The following is a 24,432-nucleotide window of genomic DNA, read 5'->3' as shown; positions in this document are numbered from 1 at the left end:
GACTGAGGGAGAGGCAGGGAGAGAAAAAGTGAGAGAGGGAGAGAACAAAGAGAAGTGGGGCTTTGTCAACACGCACCCATTTAATTCTTCCTCTCCCTCCGCTTTTCTTTTTTTCTATCCCACTCCCTGCAGCCCTATTCATGCTGACCTCCTCCCTCCCTCCCCTCTTCGCTCTCCTAAGAAAGTTAGCACAAACTCTCCTCTAATAGAGAAACTGTGAAACTACTCCACGTTTTGCCAGTGAGAGACATTATCAGTCGTACCAACGCTAACACACGCACACACAGCATGACTGCATTGCTATTTTCATTACCTATCGGCGAAGTGTAATGAAACTTAACACAGGGTGAAATGTGAGTGGAGGAAAGCTCTAGACTCAGTTTGATTTCTAACCTTTGAGATCATCTGATAGTGTCTTAATGAAAGCAGTGCATATAAAAAATATATTTAGTTTATTTAAATCTGACAACAAAGTTCACACAAGCTGTGCGTGTGTGCATCTGTCTCTCTGACTGTGAGAGAGGACATGGGAGAAAGATTTTGTGTGTGAGTGTATGTATCTGGGTGTGTGTCCCTTCGTGTGACCATGAAATATGGAAAAGGTCAGGGTTGGAGACCCGTTAGTCCAAGTGAGTCTCTCTCTCTCTCTTCCACACACACATAACCCCCCAGTCCACCCTCTGTCCTTCATTCAGTTTTATCTCCCTCCTCTCCCTTCACCCTTACGGTCCTTTAAACCCAATGACAGAGCAAAGTCGGGACAGGGACAGCAAGTGGACAGCTGCAGCACCAGAGACATGTTAACATAAGCGGTGTGTTACATGTTCAAGTAGGCCCCTGTTAGCATTAGGCTAACGCGTGTGGGTGTGAACACAAAACAGTCACCTTTAGCCCTATTAATCGAGCTGTGAGGATGGCTAATGGTGAATTATACAAATTTACTAGCTAGCTAACATCATGAAGCATATAACTGTGGGAAAGCTTTATTGCCGTAGGTATCAATAACAAAAGTGTTAGGCCAACTGTTACAGAGTCACGAGGATATGCGACAAGCTAGCTTTGTGTCTGAGAGGAAAGTTAGCCTCCAGGCCAAAGTCAAAAGGTAAACCACTTGTTGTCCACTGTGTCCAGAGCAGTTTAATACTATCTGGCTGAACTATAGTGTCTAGTATTTACCTCAGCACAGTTCACACTCACTGCCCAGCAGGGAGAGCATGCCCCTTACAGCATGGCACATAACATTCTCATTAGGTTACATTGACAACAAACTTTTCAGGAACGTTCTGAGGACATTTTCAGTCACACTCTCACCTCAAAAACCTTACTCATTCCTCTCTGTTTCACTCTTCCCTAGCTCTCTTTCCTTCCCTCTCTCTCATCCCTCTCTCCAAACAAGCCAGCAGACAAAGTGTCCAGTGAAGCCCTCTAATTGCAAACTCACATGGCTGACTGGAGCCCAACTTATCCGTCTGTCCTGTCCACCCCTCTATCTCCACACCTCCCCACCCCCATCTCTCTCGTCCATTTTGAAGGACGAAATTAGGCCTATAGTTTGCTGACTCTTCAAAGTGAAGCTGGTGCTGTGGTATTATTGCACTGTACTTTGAGGTAGAGTGCTATCCGATGGTTTCCCAGTACTGTTTGGGAGGACAGGTCTGGGAATGGGATAGTGGGAACGCCAGGACAGTGTGCCGGGGAACACAGCGGACTTCTGGCCAGGCAAGGCAGGGGTGTAAAATGAGATGCGTCTCTGTGGGATTCTGACCTGCTTCCCAGATAAACATGGTCGCCCGTGAGCGCTGGGATCGGCTCGGTTGAGCAACCCGTGTACAGTTACATCCGGTTGGTCAATCACATCAAAGAAAAAGGGGCTTATGGTTTGCACTAGACTGACATTGACCTAATTTGAAAGTGCACAGACAACAATGGTAAGAAATGAACAGTTCTGTTGAGAGTGCCAGATTTGACGAGACTGTCCATTCTTAAATCAAGTGACAAACTCCCTCCAAAACATGCTGCTGTACATATCAAATGCTGGAAGCGCAATGTGGAAATCTGCAAAGATTTTATTTGGCCCAAGCATCCCCTATGTAGATACTTGACAGGATCCTCCACCAGAACTCCTTTTCCTCTACGCTCTTTCTCTCAGTCTCTTCCATCCTTTAGTTTATTGCTCTCTCTCCCGCCTCAAAGTGACATCATTAAGCCCCTTCTAAGGGGATGGTGATTCTGTCTTTCTAGAAGGTTTTCTGTCCACTCAAAACAGTCAGGACACACTCTTTTAAGTTGGTGAGTGTGAGACATAAGCCTCACACACGGACATACTACTAAATTACCAAGGGACATTGGCTAAAGCAGGTCACCAAGGCAACAGACTGAGACAGGTGCAGGGGGTAAGAGTGTGTTTTGGGATGGGGTGTGTGTGTGTGTGTGTTTATGATAGTGTGTGTGTGTGTGTGTGGGGGGGGGGGGGGGGGGGGGTCTCGTGGCAAGAGCAGCTGTTGCATTAGATTAGTTCAGAATTAGAGACCCTTCTCCTCCTCCTCCCCACTGTCCTCCCTCCCTAACATTCTCTCCCTACCTCTTCACTCGTTCTCTCCCTAACACCTCCCTACCTCTTCACTCATTCTCCCCCTAACACCTATCCACCTCTTCACTCGTTCTCCCCTCTCTTCACTCGTTCTCTCCCTAACACCTCCCTACCTCTTCACTCGTTCTCCCCCTAACACCTTCCTACCTCTTCACTCGTTCTCTCCCAAACACCTCTCCACCTCTTCACCCGTTCTCTCCCTAACACCTCCCCACTCGTTCTCTCCCTAACACCTCCCTACCTCTTCACTCGTTCTCTCCCTAACACCTCCCACCTCTTCACTCATTCTCTCCCTAACTCTTCACTCATTCCCCCCCTAACACCTCTCCACCTCTTTACTTGTTCTCCCTCTAACACCTCCCACCTCTTCACTCGTTCTCTCTCTAACACCTCCCTACCTCTTCACTCGTTCTCTCCCTAACACCTCCCTACCTCTTCACTCGTTCTCCCCCTAACACCTATCCACCTCTTCACTCGTTCTCCCCTCTCTTCACTCGTTCTCTCCCGAACACCTCCCTACCTCTTCACTCGTTCTCCCCCTAACACCTCCCTACCTCTTCACTCGTTCTCCCCCTAACATCTCTTCACTCGTTCTCTCCCTAACACCTCTCCACCTCTTCACTCGTTCTCTCCCTAACACCTCACCACCTCTTCACTCGTTCTCTCCCTAACACCTCTTTACTCGTTCTCTCCCTAACACATCTCCACTCGTTCTCTCCCTGACACCTCACCACCTCTTCCTTCCCACAGATTCAAGACTGTTTGTCAACTTTCTTTACATCTGTTCCACTTGTCATCCCTTTATGACACTTGTTCTTCAGCCTATTTTGGAACTTCGCATACATTTGAGTGAGAGTTGGGTATTCTCATACATGTCTGTGTTCCTCTTCTCTCCTGCAGCTTGAAAACACTTCCCTTCTGAGTACCCCAACCTCTCTCCAGGGGGTGCCCCTCTTTCTCCCCCTTCCCTCTTTCTCTCTCTCTATCCACTCCTCTGTCATCCCAGCATGAGTTTGCCTTTCACTGCATCTCATTCAAATTGGCTTAACTGGCTTGAAGAAAAATTGAACAGCCGAAGCAACTCAAACATCAGTAACGGGAGAAAAATGGAAGACAGAAGTGCTAATATCTATCAGAATGCCTTTTGACAGTAAATATCAAACATAATGTTGTTGTGTTTCCTCTTTTGAGATCCCTCTCTCCCTCTCTCCCTCTTCTCCTTCCTCCCTTTCAACTGTTCTTTGAAATTAGCCATGCTTACCCTGTCTCTAACCCAAATGTGGAATAAGAGAAAAGGAGAGAGAAAAGAGAGAAACAGGGAGACAAATAGACTGAGAAAACATGAGATATAGAGTGATGGGGGGAGAACTGGAGAACTACTACTGATTCAATATATACATGTAGTACAGGGATGGGTAACTGATGGGGTGGGGACCACCAAAAAATGTTGTACAGCTAATTTCCTGCCATTCTAAACATTTTGCCATAGGGTGGAAATAAGTGTTTGCAGTTTTTAATATGATATTTGAATGACACTGACTAACAAAATCAATGAGGGCCTGTCGGGCTCTAATTTGACCTTGATTACTTCAAGTTTAAATAGCTGGCCAATCTAAAAAACTTTAGCTGACATGGGTTAATTGAGTGACTATCAGGGACTGACATAACAAGAGAAAACCCATTGATGGACAAACACATTTCGAAATTGGACCTTGGTCTACTATTCTACCTCACAACAGTAAGTTGAGTTCCCAAAAAATCAACATTTTATCTGAGGGCCTTCAAATGGTGGCCTGTCTGCATGCGGCCCGCCAGTTCCCGATCGCTATTCATGTCAACAAACGTGCCTTAAGACAGTGTGTCACATTTACCTTTCCAAACTGGTCAAAGTACTGCTTGACGTCTTCGATGGTTGTGTTCACAGAGAGACCTCCCACAAATATCTTCTTTGTCCTGGTCACCAGCTGACAACACAGGGGAAGAGGACACACAATCATTAACACACAGCAAATTGAAAAGGTAGATGTTTCAGATAATAAAGCTCTAAGATGTTAAGCAGTAAAAAAATATCTAGGGCGGGGGTTGCCAGGCACTCGGAACAGCATAGTACAGTAATAACACAATTAATTTGACCCAGTGTGTGACTGTGTGTATGAGTATGTATGTGTGCATGAGTCTTTAGGATGGTAGAGCCACCCAGTTTCTTATGTATCGGGGTCATATACAGGTCGGATGAGGTTGGGGGTAAGGGAGGACGGAGGATTGCTGCCCCTTCATCACGTGAACGGAATATAGGAACATAATCTGGTGCGTTAGGCAGGCCTCCCCTGATGGTACATGGCGGCTGTGACGTCACCTTGGCGTCTAGGAGTTAACCCTGTCAGGGATGAGAACTCACCTTGGGCTGGGCTCTACGAGGAAACGCCACCTTGGGATCAATCTGGAAAGAGAGGGAGATAGAGAGAGCAAGGGAGAGACGATGTGTTAGAAACAGATGGAGAAAAACATTTAGAGTCCATACTGGTAATGGTGACTCAAAGTTCAAGACAATGGTCCACAAACTTGAATGATACAAACGTTATGATACAAAGCTTTTCTGGTATTTGAAAGGTATTACATTCCATTTCTATGACAATCCCCAATCTGTGATACACTGGAATTATATGACTTTATCCAATGTAGTGGCAGACTGCATACCACCAGCCTGGTCCCAGATCTGCTTGTTCTGTCTGGTAAACTCCTATGGTCACGCCATATGAGTTGGCAAGACAGCAAGAACAGATCTAGGACCAGGCTAGCATACCACAGTATAATACTCTACAATAGCGAAACAACACTTTAAATTCACACAGTATATCAATGAATAGACTCATGTTGACAGTGAGTACTTGTGGAAAACACTGTTTGAACCGAGAAAAAAGCTTCTGTGCAAATCAGAGCATTGTATGCTGTGGAGGATTTGCATAACGGCTCAGGTTTTCAAGTCAAATCAGGGGCCGCGGTCGTGTGAGGCTCTGTTGGTATGAGCATTGGTCTAGGAATGGCAGGGTTATGGGCTCCATTCATGCTGGGGTTACATACTACTAAAATCTACACTGACTGTACAAAACATTAGGAAAGTGCTTTTGAACAGGGTATGGTAGTAGATGCCAGGTGCAACGGTTTGAGTGTGTCAAGAACTTCAACTCTGCTGGGTTTCTCACGCTCAACAGTTACCTGTGTGTATCATTAATGGTCGTCCACTCAAAGGACATCCAGCCAACTTGACACAACTGTGGGAAGCATTGGGAGTCAACATGGGCCAGCAATCCTTGTGGAACGCTTTCGACACCGTGTAGCGTCCATGCCCGACGAATTGAGACTGTTCTGGGGCCAAAAGGGGTGCAACTCAATATTAGGAAGGTGTTCTTAATGTTTTGTACTTTCAGTGTATGTACTCACTCTACTTTAAGTCACTTTGGATAAAAGCATCTGCTAAATGACACATTAATGGCTGATGTTTGAGTGAGACAGAGGGCTCCTCCTCACCCCATGGTGTAGGATGGAGAGGAGGGGAGGACTGTCATCTCTGGCTGCCTTCAGAGTGACAGAGGGTACTGTTGACGACGGAAGGGGACTACATAGCATGACTACGTTGGCAGGTGTGGCACAACAGCTCTTGTCGAGTGTTGAGCATCTGGAACTTTTCGAATTATGCTTCTCATTTACTCCGTATGCTAGGAAGAAACCATGAATTCTACTGATGATCTCACACTTGTCGCTCGATACATATGCCTAATGACACTTGACTGAATTGGCCCTTGTGGCAGAGTGATCACACCATGATACAAACAATAATTTTGGGGTCAAACAAGAGCCCGATCATCCCAATAGTTTAGTGCCATTTTATTTCAAAACATTCCTATCAAGCATGTTCATGTTCCCTCTAGTGCTCATGAATCAGTAAAACAAAGCATGTTTGTCATAAAGATAGAAAAACACAACAAAGAGGAAACAACCGACACCCCTAACTAAGTATTGGACCTAAAGTATCGACTACTAGAGTTGTGCTATAAGCTACATAGGCCACATCTTGCCACGCTGTTTAGTATCATTACATTATAAAGACATGACAGGGTACAGATCTACAGCACCTAGAATGAAGCAGAAAGCAGGTATATATAGGTATCGATAGTACAGTGAATGTGGGCCTACATGGTCGCTATTGAAACTATTTTAGTTTAGCCCAAATCGGTCTATTCCACAAACCAGGAGCAATTTCCCAACTAACATCCATAAATATACAGAAACATGTCCTTGATCGCAAATAACAACTTAAAATGGCAATGGTATAACTGACTTAATAACATATTCTACGTTATAAAGCAGAGAATGATAGTAATAAAGTTATAACTGAGCTTATAAATGTTAGCCGGCCAACTTCTTGATTTGTGACATACATCCCAGGTGGATACTAGAGAGCAGAGAAGGATCCCATCAAGCCAGAGCCTATTGGTTGAGTGCTTTATGTTAAAGGATTACAAATCAAATCAAATTTTATTTGTCACATGCGCCAAATACAACAGGTGTAGACCTTACAATGAAATGCTTACTCACAGCCCTTAACCAACAATGCATTTTTAAGGAAAATACCCCCAAAATTAAGAAATAAAGTAATAAATAATGAATACTTTGAGACTATGGCAACGAGGCCCTTTATCTACTTCCCCAGAGTTAGATTAATTTATGGATACCCATTTCATTGTCACTGTGTCCAGTATGAAGGAATGACTGGAAGTCTATCTGCTAGCATGATAGGAGTCTAGTCCCTTTAAGACTAGACTACATCTGATAGTCACTTCAAACTGCCAAACCTATCCAGATATGTTTAAAACTGAAACAAACAAACAAAGTGAAGGCATTACAAATCATCATTAGCACCCGGTTGCCAACACATGTCGCGAAGGCAGAGAACAACATAAAAAGTTGAAGTCTTACAACATTCACATTATACTCTCACAGCACTACTGTTATTTTCACATTTTTATCTTATGTTTTTTTTTCTTTTCGGATCGGGATGGGGAAGAGATAGAATGAAAGCAAGAATGAACTGAATAAACAGTCAAAACTAGGGTGGCAGGTAGTCTATTGGTAGCCTAGTGGTTAAGGGATACTTTGGGATGTTGGCAAGAGGCCTGTTATCGACAGATGAACTCGTAGATACAATTTTTATGTCTTGAAAGAAGTTAGAGGTAGTTCGGCGAGCCAATGCTAACTAGCGTTAGCGCAATGATTGTAAGTCTATGGGTATGACTTCCAGTTATTGCGCTAACGCTAGTTAGCAACTTCCTTCAAACTACACACGGAGACAAAAGTTATCCCCGAGTTCATCAGACTCTGTGGATGTAGATAAATGTCCGTATTGCTTTAAGTATCCCTTTAAGAGCTTTGGGCAAGAAACCGAAACGTTGCAGGTTCAAATCCCCAAGCCAACTAGGTGAAAAATCTGTGCCCTTGAGCAAGGCACTTTAACCTAATTGCTCTTGTAAGTCGCTCTGGATAAGAGTGTCTGCTAAACTAAAATGTAAATGCAAACCGAAGGGGAGGATGAAAAGGAAGGAAAGAGAAAGGGAGATAGGCCTAGATCGAGGAAGAGATGAAAAGATGTGAGAAAAGGGGAAAGAGAAAGCGTGGCCATTCATTTTAAAACAAAATCTCCCCAGTTTGTGTGCAGGGAGTCCTGGCCCAGAAGGCAGCCCTTCTGATTTCATTAATTAACAGGACAAAGGGAGGAAAAAACAGATGGGTCTACATAGGAACAGGGGACACCCCACACACTCATTGTGCGGTTAAACACCTAAAACATTATGCTCCACCAAATCACTGCTTTTTCTAACACTCTCATTCACAAAATGTTTGCGAGGAAAACACACACAAATAGTTAACGAGAATGTGCTATCCTATCATCTCATAATTCAAGACATTATAAAATATGTTTAGAAACAGCCATAACAAGACGTTTGGAAGGTGGCTAGGCTATTGTACCACTCGGTGGACAGCGATTGGATTTGGGTCTGGGCTATCAGAGTCAATCTGCACAGCTGAACAATGGCAGAGTAATTAGTTAGGGAAGAAGTCCCCCTACCCCTAAGATCCAGCTAGGACAACCTGTGTGTGTGTGTGTGTGTGTGTGTGTGTGTGTGTTTTCATGCGTGTGTGTGACTTGATCAATTCCTTCAGGAGGGAAGATACACACTCAGGGATGATGCTATACTTCAGAAGAACCACTTTGTTTCCTTCAATCCGATTAGGTTCCTTTCAGATCCATACTAATTACAGACCAGGGCCTCCTTGTCTCTCTCTTCCTTTCCATCTTCTCCTCCATCCCCTTCTCGTCTCCTCTGCCCGTCACCACCAGAGAGCTAATCTCCACAGAGCCATGACCTGCGACATTGCTAACAGCTAATGTTAATGCTAACCTAGTTCTCACCCTATATTTAAACATTTTAGGGCTCACCCCATATGGAGACCAATCACCCATCAGTAAACAGACACACAGCCAAATCCAATGATCAGATTTGCAAGCATAGCAGATTTTGTCATCATGCTAAATCTCTTTGCTTGCTCTGAGTCCGGTAATGAGTTATACCCTTGTGACAAAAACATTTAATAGCCTTTTCTTGGTGAGGCATCTCAGCATTGCTAGCTAACTTTAACCAGGCCTGTGGCATTTTTTAAAAATTGAACTTGGCAAGTCAGTTAAGAACAAATTCTTATTTACAATGACGGCCTACACCGGCCAAACCCGGACAAGACTGGGCCAATTATGCGCCACCTTATGGGACTCACAATCACGGCCGGTTGTGATACAGCCTGGATTCGAACCAGGGTGTCTGTAGTGACACCTCTAGCACTGAGATGCAGTGCCTTAGACTGCTGCGTCACTCGGGAGCAGCGGTCATCACTAAACTGCTCTAGAATTACTAACATCAGTAGACTGTCCATTCATGTATGTATTAGAATCAGTAAATACATGTATGTATAAAGCATTGTTAGTAATCGGGCCAGTAATCTGCCTAAATGATAATCAACATAATTGTGTATTAATCTAATGCAATGGTAAACTACATGTAATAGTAACGTTTATGGGCAGTTTATGACCAAATCAAATCAAACTTTATTTGTCACAGGCACCGAATACAACAAGTGTAGGCAGACCTTACTGTGAAATACTTACTTACAAGCCCTCAACCAGACCTTCAAATATGATATTAAAGTGTAACCAAAGTCATTTCTCTTTCTCACACTCTTCATGAGGTATATTTAACGCAGCAGGATTAACATACCTAATAAACTGATTGGTTTACTTAGCTGTGTTGTGGTAGAACATCAACAAAAAATTGTGTGGGCTTGGAATTTGACTACGTGCTTTGGAAATCCATGCAATCCAAACTTACTTTGTACTAGTGACGACGATTTGATGTGCTAAAGTCTATTAGTAATAGACTATATTTGTTTTGCATAGTCAAAATGGGACCAGGGTCGTGTTCATTAATTTCCATTTTCCGGTACAAAATGTTTTCCCATTAGGTGCACTAATAAAAAACGACCCTGGATAGTCCTACTGCAGACCAGGAAACAACACAGGTCCTCTTTTCTATGCACTACATCACACTACTGCCCTGTGTCGAAGTCCTCTGAAGCAGCCAAACAAGTAGAACTCTGTCTTCATGTCAAAACATCAACAATATGCATCGCTCATAAAAACTTATTCAATTGGTCAATAGTGTCATTGTCAATAACAACATGAAAGTCGTCTAGATGTTGGCTTCTGAGGGCCGAGGCCTAACTTGAGATATGGGCAAATAACTCAAATTTTCATGCAAAACTACCCTTGACATCTCTGCATGATGTAGCCCTTTCCTGCAGTCAGTGACCAAAAGCGCCCTCTTTGGCCTCATGGGTGAAATGCAAACTCAAAATTGAATCAATTTCAACTCTATACCTGACATGGTACATACAGGAGGCTTCTTTTTTTTAAGCACATAACCATGTTTGTAAGGTGTAGGTATCTGCCTTTCCCTTCCCTTTATATGATTAGACTGTGCTATGTTTTTTATCTGAATATTACAATTAGTAACACAGACTTTCCTAATCACGTAGTTGGCAAAAATACATCACATCTCTTCTATTTGTCTCCACCTTGTAACGGCGGTCCTCCTCCTCTTCAACCGAAAAGGAGGAGTATTGAGGGAACCAAAATGCAGCGGATGTTGAAGACATATTTATTAAACAATACGGAAAAACACGAACTTGACTAAACTAACAAAAACAACAAACGGTGTAGACAGATATGGACAACGGACTCACATAACACACGAGAACGCACAAACAGTGAAAATAGCCTACACATATAATGACGATGAACAAACAAACCGAAACAGTCCCGTATGGTGCGACGACATACACAGACACAGGAGACAACCACCCACAACGAACACTGTGAAAACACCTACCTAAATATGACTCTTAATTAGAGGAACGCCAAACACCTGCCTCTAATTAAGAGCCATACCAGGCAACCCATAAACCAACATAGAAACAGAAAACATAGAATGCCCACCCAAACTCACGTCCTGACCAACTAACACATATAACAAACTAACAGAAATAGGTCAGGAACGTGACATAACCCCCCCCCATAAGGTGCGAACTCCGGGCGCACCAGCACAAAGTCTAGGGGAGGGTCTGGGTGGGCATCTGACCACGGTGGTGGCTCAGGCTCCGGGCGAGGTCCCCACCCCACCATAGTCAAAGCCCAGCTTCCATCTCCCCCTATGAATGTCCACCCTCATCTTACCCCCACAAAATCCTTTTGGTAACATCGACAACAGGGGCAGCACCGGGACAGAGGGATAGATCAAGACAGAGGGATAGCTCAAGACAGAGGGATAGATCAGGATAGAGAGGTAGATCAGGATAGAGGGGCAACTCCGGACTGAAAGGCAGCTCCGGACAGAGAGACAGCTCTGGACTGAGGGGCAGTTCTGGGTAAATAGCCGCTCCGGGCTAAGGGACAGCTCATGACTGGCTGACGGATCTCGGCGCTCATGGCTCGCTGACGGCTCTGGCCGCTCATGGCTCGCTGACGGCTCTGGACGCTCATGGCTGGCTGACGGCTCTGGACGCTCATGGCTGGCTGAAGGCTCTGGACGCTCATGGCTGGCTGAAGGCTCTGGACGCTCATGGCTCACTGACGGCTCTGGCAGATCCTGTCTGGTTGGCGGCTCTGGCAGATCCTGTCTGGTTGGCGGCTCTGGCAGATCCTGTCTGGTTGGCGGCTCTGGCAGATCCTGTCTGGTTGGCGGCTCTGGCAGATCCTGACTGATGACTGGCTCTAGCGGCTCCTGACTGACTATCGGCTCTGACGGCTCGGGACAGACGGGCGGCTCTAATGGCTCAGGACAGACGGATGGCTCAGACGGCGCTGGGGAGACGGATGGCTCAGACGGCGCTGGGGAGACGGATGGCTCAGACGGCGCTGGGGAGACGGATGGCTCAGATGGCGCTGGGGAGACGGATGGCTCAGATGGCGCTGCGGAGACGGATGGCTCAGACTGCACCTGTCTGGCGGAAGGCTCTGGCTGCTCCTGTCTGGCGGAAGGCTCTGTAGGCTCATGGCAGACGGGCAGCTTTGCAGGCTCATGGCAGACAGGCAGTTCATGCGCCGTTGGGCAGACGGCAGACTCTGGCCGGCTGAGACGCACTGTAGGCTTGGTGCGTGGTGCCGGAACTGGCGGGACCTGACTGAGGACACGCACTTCAAGCCTAGTGCGGGGAGCAGGGACAGGGCACACTGACCTCTCGAAGCGCACTATATTCCTGGTGCGTGGTACCGGCACTGGTGGCACCGGGCTGAGTGCACGCACATCAGGACGAGTACGGGGAGAAACAACAGTGTGCACAGGACTTAGGAGACGCACATGTGACTTAGTGCGTGGTGCCGGAACTGGAGGCACTGGGGTTACTGGGCTGGGGCGGGGAGGTAGTGCCGGAAATACCGGACCGTGAAGGCGTACTGGCTCCCTTGAGCACCAAGCCTGCCCAACCTTACCTGGTTAAATGCTCCCCGTCGCCCGACCACCGCACTGGGCTATGCACTCGTACAGGAGACACCGTGCGCTCTACTGCGTAACACGGCGCCTGCCCGTACTCCCGCTCTCCACGGTAAGCCTGGGAAGTGGGCGCAGGTCTCCTACCTGCCCTTGGCCCACTACCTCTTAGCCACCCCCCAATAATTTCTTGGGGTCTCCTCTCGGACTTCCAGCCACGTCTCCTAGCTGCCTCCTCATACCACCGCCTCTCTGCTTTCGCTGCCTCCAGCTCAGCTTTGGGACGGCGATATTCTCCCGGCTGTGCCCATGGACCTCTCCCGTCCAATATCTCCTCCCAAGTCCATGATACCTGTGTAGAATCCTGCTCGAACTCACGCCGCTTGGTTCTGGATAGGTGGGTGGTTCTGTAACGGCGGTCCTCCTCCTCTTCAACCGAAAAGGAGGAGTATTGAGGGAACCAAAATGCAGCGGATGTTGAAGACATATTTATTAAACAATACGGAAAAACACGAACTTGACTAAACTAACAAAAACAACAAACGGTGTAGACAGATCTGGACAACGGACTCACATAACACACGAGAACGCACAAACAGTGAAAATAGCCTACACATATAATGACGATGAACAAACAAACCGAAACAGTCCCGTATGGTGCGACGACATACACAGACACAGGAGACAACCACCCACAACGAACACTGTGAAAACACCTACCTAAATATGACTCTTAATTAGAGGAACGCCAAACACCTGCCTCTAATTAAGAGCCATACCAGGCAACCCATAAACCAACATAGAAACAGAAAACATAGAATGCCCACCCAAACTCACGTCCTGACCAACTAACACATATAACAAACTAACAGAAATAGGTCAGGAACGTGACACGCCTCTTTGATTTTATAGTGTCAAGCGTATTGTCACTGCTTTTCAAAGTGCTTAAACTTGCACCCATTCCTACTACCAAACCCCTCTCATTCACCGTGGCCTTTCTCTCACTTTCTCTCTGTTACTTTCTCACCCTCCATGGGGTTAGCATAGAAAAAAAACACTCAAAGCGTGGAACATTCTTCCTAATTCCAGAAAGGAATTTCACTCTCCTTCTCATCTCATCTCATGCTGGTCAAACAATAGCCATCCACAAGGGAGAGAGGGAAAAACGGTTTGGAGGGAGAGAGGGGGGGAGTGTTCGAGAGGTAAAAGTGCACAAGGAAAGTAGAAGAGATGGTACAAAAAGAGGACAGGCTGAAATAGGTGAATAGATAGGCAGAGAGAAGGTGAGGGGCATTGAGAAGTTGAAAAATATGGACGAGTCAGATAGAGAGAGAAAGCACGAGAGAGAGAAATGTTTGATGTAGATTGTAAAATTATGAGGAAAAAACTTAGAACAATATCCAACCAAAAGCACTGAGACCCAAATAATGGTGAATTATGCCTTCGTTACTGTGAGACTTTAAAACTCTATAAACGTACACTCAGAACCAAAAAAAGCACAGTACGACAGCAAGCAGCTGACACTAATTGAAGAGTCCATAAACACAAACATCCTCTGGCAAAATTGGAAAAAAATCGAAACAAGAGGAATTAGCGATACAAAATGGTGACATATGGACAAGCCATTTTAAAACACTCTACAACACCGTTCAAATAGACACAAACGGAGAACAATGGCAAATTCACGAGAAGTTGAATGGTTTAGAAAAATCTATAAAGGACAATCAAAATCCATTGGACTCCCCAATTACTGACCAGGAGCTTTATAAGAAACTTCAGGCCCTCAAATTTAAAAAAGCATGTGGACCTGATGGCATCCTAAATGAGATGCTCAAACTCACTAGTGCAAAATGTCAATTGGCTATATTAAAACGGTTTAATTTGATTCTGAGTGTAGGTTACTTCCCCGACATCTGGAATCAAGGACTCATAAACCCAATCTTTAAGAACGGAGACAATTTGACCCTAACAATTACAGAGGCATTTGTGTGAACAGTAACCTGGGGAAGGTTTTCTGTAGTATTATAAATGTAAGAGTTCTAAACTTACTAAATAAGCACAATGTCCTGAGTAAAAGCCAAATTGAATTTATAGCAAAACATCGCACGACTGATCATATTTACACACTACACACCCTGATAGATTAACATGTCCACGAAAATAATACCAAAATATATGCTTGCTATATCTACTTCCAAAAAGCATTTGATTCTATTTGTCATACAGGACTGTTTGTAACGGTCCTGACCTGTTTTATGTTGTTTTTGTATGTGTTTATGGTCAGGGCGTGTGTTTTGGGTGGGCAGTCTATGTTTTGTATTTCTAGGTTGGTTTTTGTGTTCGGCCTGGTATGATTCTCAATTAGAGACAGGTGTGTATCGTTTGTCTCTAATTGAGAGTCATACTAAGGCAGCCAGGGTTTCACTGGGGTTTTGTGGGTGTTTGTTCCTGTGTCCACACATGGACGGTTGAAGGTTAGTCACGTTTGTTGTTTTGTAGTTTTGTAGTGTCTTGTTTTGCTGTTTTCATTTAAAGATGGCTTATTTCCCTCAATCCGCATCTTGGTCCTATCCATGCTCCTCCTCGTTTGAGGAGGAGAACAACATTGACTGCCTTCACACTGTTCTACAAAGTTATTGAAAGTGGTGTAGAGTGTAAAACATATGACATAATTAAATCAATGTTTACTGGCAATACGTGCAGCATTAAAATTGGCAAGAAAATAACAGAATTCTTTAACCAGGGACGGGGCCTTCGCCAGGGTTGCAATCTGAGCCTTGCACTCTTCAATATTTACATCAACGAATTGGCCACTATTCTAGAAAAATCCTCTACCCCTGGTGTTAGTCTCCACAAATCAGAGGTTAAATCCCAACTCTTCGCAGATGACCTATGCCTGCTGTCACCCACAGCACATGGTCTACAGCAGAGTGTGGACCTGCTAGAGTAGTACTGCCAGACCTAGGCCCTGGCAGTAAACCCCAAAAAATACAAAAATAATGATTTCCCAGAGAAGATACAGATCTCAGGGAATTAGAACAAAGTCATCAATTGGTACAAAATATAGAGCACTGCACACACTACAATTACTTAGGTTTAAAAATAATCTCAACTGGACACCTTTATGAGGCAGTGAATGAACCGAGAGAGAAAGCATCCAGGGAATTCTACGCCATTAAAAAACAAATTCAAATTGAAATACCTATTAAAATTTGGCTAAAACTAATTGAATGTGTCATTGAACAAATTGCACATTATGGCAGTGAGGTGTGGTGTCCACTTGCAAAACAAGATTTCATCAAATGGGACAAACACCCCATTGAAATCATGCATGCAGAGTTATGTAAGATTCTCCTACATGTCCAGAAGAAAACTACAAACAATGCATGCAGGGCAGATTTAGGCCAATATCCACTAATAATAAAAACTCAAAAAAGAGCAAGTAAGTTTTGGAAACATCTAAAATACAGTGACCCCCTCTCCTATCATTACCAAGTTCTGCAATGCCAAGAGCCGAGCAAAGAAAAGAGCCCACTCATTCAGCTGGTCCTGAGGCTGAGTTCACAAACCTGTTCTACTAACACACTGAAGCCTCAGGACCAGAACATCCAATCAATCAGAATAAACCAAATTACAACATAGTCAAAACAAAACTACATTGCTTATTGGGAAACACAAGCACAAAGCAAAATGCAGTGCTATCTGGCCCTAAATCGACAGTACGCTGTGGCTAACTCTTTGACCATGGCTACTGATCAAAACCTTAGAAAAACCTTGACAAAGTACAGGCTCAGTGAGCCTTGTCATTGAAAAGGGTAGACACAGGAAAACCTGGATCCCTGTAAAGGAAAGGCTGTGCAACCACTGCACAACAGCAGAACCTGAGACAGAGCTGCATTTCCCGACAAAATGTCAAAAATATAAAACAATTTGAGAGTGTCATTTCCCCAAATTTGAAACCCTTTTCAAAGACCTCTGATGAGAGTAGGCTACCCGTCCTGTTGGGGGAGGACGCAGAGAGCTGTGGGTTGGCAGCGCACTACATGGCTGCCTGCCATAAGATGAGGGACAGTTTCTGACAGACCAATCAACCACATATCCTCTACTGTATGCTTATTGTTATTGTTCAATGTATGGTTATTTTGACCCTTGGTTATTGTTGTACCGTTGACAATTTTGATTCTTATTATTTATTCTTATATTCTTATATTTACAATTCTCATATTGTAAATATCCAAAGCAAGCTTTGGCAATATGTACATTGTTACATCATGCCAATAAAGCAAATTGAATTGAATTGAGAGAGACAGAGTAAGTGAGACGGGAACACCAAAATGGAGTACCTTTTTTTCCAATTACACAGAGACACAATTTATCCATTGACGTACTGTATGTGAAATCAGCACACCAGACATTTTCAGCACACCGAAACATAACACGGTGAGCTGCACCGTGTTACCGTGTCAACCCTCACCATGGCCACAACATTCTCCTTTCAGGGTGATATGTCCCAAACCCTGCTGTCATTTCAGAGGTTTGGCCTCCTCCTACCTATGGCCTAGCATTAGCATCACAGACGCCCCTCTCGTTCTCAAACATTATGCGCTGCGTCATCCAGACACGGTAACTCAATGATTGACCATCGCACTTTTACACACACACATCGACACAGTAGAGCCCGGGGTCGTCAAATGTCACCAAGCTCATCAGATATTCAAAGATCAGATTGAGAAACACGCACACACACACACACACACTTCTGACAATACAAGGCCTACTGTCACTAGGATCCACAGAGATATCGCCATGACACCCAACCCACACATCTGCTCCTGATTTCAAACCATTTCTGAAGTGTAAAATACCTAGTCTGGGTACCTGTCTCTGTAACAATCGACTCTTTGTGTCATATGCCAAAGATATGTACAAGGAGCGGAATGTAATAGCTGAACAGAGACGGCAACCAGGCTATAAAATACCAACAGGGTTACACAAAAAACATTACCACCTCGATCAAGTAAACAACAAGATATAAATGGTGTGATCTATTTATAGGATAGTTAACGTAATAGTATTTTTATCTGTCTTGAACAGGTGATTCATTTGGAGTGGTGGTCGTATGAATACAACTCAAGGTCTTCACAAACATACTCTATCTCCACCATGTGCTTACTGTATACACAAAACCACTAATTTTACTGTAATTACTGTAGAATCTATAGACTGGAGCTATAACACCAGTGCATTTGCTTTGCAATTTTTTTTTATCATAGGCATATTATCACATCATAAAGGGGTACCATTCTTGAAGAGGTGAATTGTAACTGAAAAAAAAAGTTATAGTTTAGTCAAAGTTATGTAACTAAGGACCTGTAAAACGACATCCTATTGCTGTGTGGCTCAGTTGGTAGAGCATGGTGCTTCCAACGACAGGGTTGTGGGTTCAATTCCCAAGTGGGGGGCAGTACAACAAAGCATGTACTCACTACTACTGTATGTTGCTCTGGATAAGAACATCTGCTAAATGACAAAAATGTAAATACATTTGAAGTTGGAAGTTTACATACACTTAGGTTGGAGTCATTAAAACTTGTTTTTCAACCACTCCACCATTTTCTTGTTAACAAACTATAGTTGGGCAAGTCGGTTCGGACATCTACTTTGTGCATGACACGAGTAATTTTCCAACAATTGTTTACAGACAGATTATTTCACTTATAATTCACCGTATCACAATTCCAGTGGGTTAGAAGTTTACATACACTAAGTTGACTGTGCCTTTAAACAGCTTGGAAAATTCCAGAAAATGTTGTCATAGAAGCTTCTGACAGGCTAATTGACATCATTTGACTCAATTGGAGGTGTACCTGTGGATGTATTTCAAGGCCTACCTTCAAACTCAGTGCCTCTTTGCTTGACATCATGGGAAAATAAAAAGAAATCAGCCAAGACCTCAGAAAAAAAATGCAGACCTCCACAAGTCTGGTTCATCCTTGGGAGCAATTTCCAAACGCCCTGAAGGTACCACGTTCATCTGTACAAACAATAGTACGCAAGTATAAACACCATGGGACCACGCAGCCGTAATACCGCTCAGGAAGGAGACGCGTTCTGTCTCATAGAGATGAACGTACTTTGGTGCGAAAAGTGCAAATCAATCTCAGAACAACAGCAAAGGACCCTGTGAAGATGCTGGAGGAAACAGGTACAAACGTATCTATATCCACAGTAAAACGAGTCCTATATCGACATAACCTGAAAGGCCGCTCAGCAAGGAAGAAGCCACTGCTCCAAAACCGCCATAAAAAAGCCAGACTACGGTTTGGAACTGCACATGGGGACAAAGATCGTACTTTTTGGAGAAATGTCCTCTGGTCTGACGAAACAAAAATAGAACTGTTTGGCCATAATAACCATCGTTACGTTTGGAGGAAAAAAGGAGAGGCTTGCAAGCCGAAGAACCCCATCCCAACCGTGAAGCACTGGGGTGGCAGCATCATGTTGTGGGGGTGCTTTACTGCAAGAGGGATGGGTGCACTTCACAAAATAGATGGCATCATGAGGTAGGAAAATTAAGTGGATATGTTTAAGCAACATCTCAAGACATCAGTCAGGAAGTTAAAGCTTGCTCGCAAATGGGTCTTCCAAATGGACAATGACCCAAAGCATACTTCCAAAGTTGTGGAAAATGGCTTAAGGACAACATAGTCAAGGTATTGGTGTGGCCATCACAAAGCCCCGACCTCATCCTATAGAGAATTTGTGAAAGCGTGAGCGAGCAAGGAGGCCTACAAACCCGACTCAGTTACACCAGCTCTGTCAGGAGGAATGGGTCAAAATTCACCAAACTTATTGTGGGAAGGTTGTGGAAGGCTACCTGAAACGTTTGACCCAAGTTAAACAATTTAAAGGCAATGCTACCAAATACTAATCGAGTGTATGTAAACTTCTGACGTACTGGGAATGTGATGAAAGAAATAAAAGCTGAAATAAATCATTCTCTCTATTATTCTGACATTTCACATTCTTAAAATAAAGTGGTGTTCCTGACTGACCTAAGACAGGGAATTTTTACTAGGATTAAATTTTAGGAATTGTGAAAAACTAAGTTGAAATGTATTTGGCTAAGGTGTATGTAAACTTCCGACGTCAACTGTATGTCTTTATGACATAGTGGCTATTGTCCTTTGGGTGGCAGCAGTACATGCTGCATTGATCATGAAGACAAAAGTCCCAATAGGCTGTGTAGTCACCATAATGTCACCTGTGGATGTGAATGATTTCACCCAGGGCAACAGACCTGCTTCATGTAACCACACTTGCCTTCTATCCAACCTCTCTCTCACCCTCCAGGGCCAGGCAGTGTGTGTTTGTGGTAATAGTAGTGTGTGCACATGTGAGAGTATGCATCGAGGGGTGGAGGATGGAGAAACACCCACACATCCATTGCTGACAAAGCTGTATGCAACACAAAGTCACACAGACACATATTCACACCTTGTATAGTCATTCAAATATTGATATTAGCAGCAATCAATCTTTGTGTTTGCCACCAACAACAAAGTGTTTAGACACAAGCTTCGTCAACGGTTATGTTACTGTGTGTGGCATTACCAGTCGGCTTCAAACACTACAGTGATTTCCATAGAATTAGAATGAATAGAACTGACATTTCATTTACATTACATTTAAGTCATTTAGCAGACGCTCTTATCCAGAGCGACTTATTTCCATTCAAGTAAACCAGTGTTGTGTTCGAGACCACCTAAAGCTAGACCGATTCAAGACCAAGACCGGAGTGTCTGGGGAGATAAATCTAGCTAGCTAAGTCAGCCATTGGCTAGGCCATCAGAAGCTAGATAGAAGGCATCTGCCATTCAACTGTATTAGGGCAACATTTTGGAGTGACAGTGGAATCAACCAATCACATTTTGACTTGTGGTGGGACCGTTTTCCAAAAATGTATGGAAACTTCTGCCTTCTCAAAGGCCAACAGTTCACTGTGCAATAGCGAGCAGTAGTTTTCCCACTGTCTAGCTAGCTATCTTCTGTTGTAGGCTAGTTTGCAGCGACTGCAACAGGTGTTATCAAAGAGGATATTGTTGCTAATTTGCTAGCTTCTCCCTTTTCAAGAATTATTTTCAACAAGAAGTTAAGTTTCAACTGATCATCATTTGGTGAGTGGAACTGTGTTTTTATTGCAGCTCGCTTGCTCTTGTTAGCCATTTCTTTGAAAATAACTTATGTGCGTAACATTGTTGCATTTAGTGTAGTGGTGCCTGGAGAGGTGGGTATACTCAAATTTTGCTAATCATTTCCCAATCGGCCAGCCCAGTAATTTCCCAAACGGCCTGCCTGTGTAAAAAATCCTATGTTTTTTTTTTTAGTTTTCCTATATATTTTCCACTCTCTAAATCACACTTTTTTAAAACAGAAAAACAAAAGAAATGTGATGTTCTAAGTCCAAACAACGCTTAAACCACATCAGGAGACCCTTTTCGACATCTGGGAAACATACAGATATATATTTTTTGGGGGGTGGGGGGGTATTGAGGAGTATTTATGTAATAATAATGTATTATTTTTCTGTTTTTGCTCAATCTTATTGAGTGGGCCAGGCTCCCCAGTGAGTGGGCCTGTGTCCACCCATGCCTACGCCCCTGATGCAAACAGGGAATGATGAGTGAATTGTGCATCACAAATAGCCTACTAACCAAGACTTCGGACCAACCTTTTTCAATACCTGGTTTGCATACCCATTGTTGCCTTAGTGAGCATTTACTGGTAGATATCATATGTTGAAACGTCTTTCCTACCCTACCGACTACCGATGTCATTCTTCTGTGAACTGCTCCATGCCAAAACCAGTTGAGCACTACACGCTCTTGTTGCCTGCAGATGATATTCTACTAAAACTAGGCTGTGTGCAGCACGCAGGTGAATATATTTGACGTGCTTTGTGATTGCGTAGGCTACTTTGTGCATGATTTATATATTGTACTACATCATTCATAAGTTGTATACCTCCACTATACTACTTTGATAAGCATCAGTGGGGAATAAGAAGTGAGTATATGCAATGCCAATTTTAAAAAAGTGGGTACACGGTGTATACCAGCGTATACACTCCACTACGCCACTGGCCCTTTGTGTTTTACAAAAAGTGCACTCTCCTACATGAGTGCGCTGGTATTACCGTTGCTGTCCTTTCAGCATCACAAACCTGCCACACACTGAATGTCCAATAGGTCCGCCACTGAGCAAACATGTCTATACTAGATATAAAGACCGACGGTATTAATGTTTTAAGAAAGGAGTGTATATATTTGGCCTGGCGAAGTAGTTTTATGCGCTGACTGAATGAAAGCTGATAATGATGAGCTTTGTACTCCACTGGTCTCTGGAAGAAATTGCAAGTCCTCACTGTCCGAAACCGAGTCAAGGCCGAGTACAAATGTATTGGACACCGAGACAAGACTAAGACAAGACCGGTCTCGAGGACTACAAGACTGAAGTCAACATAGCCCAGGGGTTCCCAAACTGTTTTGGCCCGCGACCCCATTTTGATATTTAAAATAAATTGCGGCCCCACCATGTAAAAAGGTGATGTAATCAACAGACAATGTTTAATTGGGGCTATGAAAAGAACATAATCATTATTGATGTTATTTCCCCCCAGTCCGATTTATTTCTTGGTCTTGTCCACTCTGTTCTAATGAGTCCTGTGGTGGCTTGTGGGCATTGTAGAGGGAAACAGAAGACATGTACGTGTTTCTGAGAGTCATATCTTTCAGTGATGGGGTCATAATATTTTGTAGCTTAAACCGTTCAAAACAGAGACACATTTGTAGGAAGAAAACAGAAACCGCTGTTTATTACATGGGAATCTTGCAGTTACCGGAGGTTACTGAAGTAACCGTGGTTCTATGAACTAGGGGCCTGCGTTTCTCTTGCAACCCCATATTCAAATCAGGCAACCCCACATGGGGTAGCAGGCCCTAGTTTGGGAAATGCTGACATAGGGAAAATTCCATATAATTGGCTTTTATAAAGAATTCTATGAAGTTATCACAGGCAAGGGGTTATAGGGCGGCGCACAATTGGCCCAGCGTAGTACGGGTTAGGGTTTGGCTGGGGTAGGCCTTCATTGTAAATAAGAATTTGTTCTTAACTGACTTGCCTAGTTAACAAAATAAAAAATAATATAAAGGACTGAACTCAAGACCTAGTTGACAACAATAGACCGCTTCAAGTTTTTGTAGGCTTAACTTAATCTAAAGAGTTCTCTGATTTTGGTTAAACGTAATTGAAGAGTTTTACAAACTCACAGTGAGTCACAACCCAATTTATGTTTCACAGCCCTAACATTGTTTTTGTCTAAAACGCTACTTTCTTTTTGGTGTGAGAGAGAGCTCAAGCCTCCTCCTCCCTGTCTCAATCCCCAGGTAACCATGGCGATGAACAGCAAGAAAGAACCTTTCTTGTTGGCTGCCCTAAACCAGGATTTGGTTGTAGGGGAGGCTCCCATAGTATATCCCAAACTTTTCTATCAGGGCCTACCTTTTCATTACATGGTATACAACATTATGGTATATCTTATGTCATCCATATAAAATACACAGATGCATGTAGACCTAATAATAAATGTACTGTTCTAAAATCAGATTAAATAAATATAAGGATGCCAGAATAAACTTACTGTTTTAGAATCCAGCTCATGTCTGTTTTGCGCCAAAACTTTATCCACACCAGCTTGGTCTATGTATGTGACAAACCCGAATCCCCTGAAGAAAAAAACAATGCCTTTGAATTATAACAGGCTGACACAACAAAACACAACCTATCGCCCCGGCTATAAAGAAAATAAACCAATGAGCGCGCGCCTATGATAGGACGGTGAGGTGTGCACGCCTCCTTACCTTGATCTCTTCGTAACTGGATCTCGCATCACCATACACTCCTTCACCTCGCCGAATGTACAGAAGTATTCATTCAAACCCTCTGTAAAAAAAAACAATATATGAAAGGATGGTCGAACAGCGTTCCAAAGACGAAATATTATTTAAATGTAGGCGATAATAGGGTATTTAAGACGACAGACAACGCAACTGAGCAAGACCACGTTGTTGTTTGTCGAAACGTCATTCATTGAAAGTAGGATAAGGGTAGTCTATTCAACTCATGGCTGTCTGGGTTGATAGCCCATGTTATAATATGTTGATACAACCATAGTTACTTCACAATTGTGATAACGTAGGGTATACAAATAAGCTGATTTGACTATAGACTATACTTTTAAAATCAACCAATAGGCAACACAGTTTACAAACAAATCGTTTTTGAAGAACACTGTATCCTATTGAATGAATGGCCTCAATGATGCTGTAATAAGCGAAACAACGCAATATCACAAACAAAAACACCCCCAAAGCTGCAAAAGGCACGACGTTCTCACCTGCTTCAATCAGATATCAAAAGAAAAAAACGTGTTCCATATGGTAACCAACCGCACAAATAACATTAAATAGTTTTAAACATTAAAATACCAGTCCTAATTTACAATGTTAATCCCATATCGTCTCGGCTGTTTAAATCTGCAGTCCAAATCCTGCGCTGCCTACTGACCCTCGTTGAATGAAAGCTTTGATTTCTGCAGGATAGGCTATAAACTAAGAACAGTTTTTTTTTTTACAAACTTCCGAGAGCTTCACATAGCCCACTCAACAACGTTAAGAATTGTTCTACACATAA

At 43.6% G+C, this 24,432-nt stretch overlaps 1 protein-coding gene across 4 annotated transcripts in view; it reads right to left on the bottom strand.

Moving 5' to 3' along the window:
* LOC129815341 (RNA-binding protein Musashi homolog 1-like) overlaps window positions 1-24,432 on the bottom strand; it is a 40,525-nt gene that overhangs the window by 15,376 nt on the left and 717 nt on the right. For 3 of the 4 annotated variants that reach the window (XM_055869064.1, XM_055869065.1, XM_055869066.1), the window contains exons 3-6: window positions 23,601-23,682; window positions 23,381-23,465; window positions 4,989-5,030; window positions 4,462-4,554 (exon numbers count right to left, since the gene is read on the bottom strand). In XM_055869064.1, the coding sequence (XP_055725039.1) occupies window positions 4,462-4,554; window positions 4,989-5,030; window positions 23,381-23,465; window positions 23,601-23,682 (302 nt within the window). Of the gene's footprint in view, window positions 1-4,461; window positions 4,555-4,988; window positions 5,031-23,380; window positions 23,466-23,600; window positions 23,683-24,136; window positions 24,306-24,432 lie in introns of those variants that run through there. The other variant, XM_055869067.1, reaches the window with a different exon arrangement.

Source organism: Salvelinus fontinalis, chromosome 18 (genome assembly GCF_029448725.1).
Source record: "Salvelinus fontinalis isolate EN_2023a chromosome 18, ASM2944872v1, whole genome shotgun sequence".
Lineage (NCBI taxonomy): Eukaryota > Metazoa > Chordata > Actinopteri > Salmoniformes > Salmonidae > Salvelinus > Salvelinus fontinalis.
Note: the sequence above shows the minus strand (reverse complement) of the source record. Positions and strands in the feature narration are given on the sequence as shown.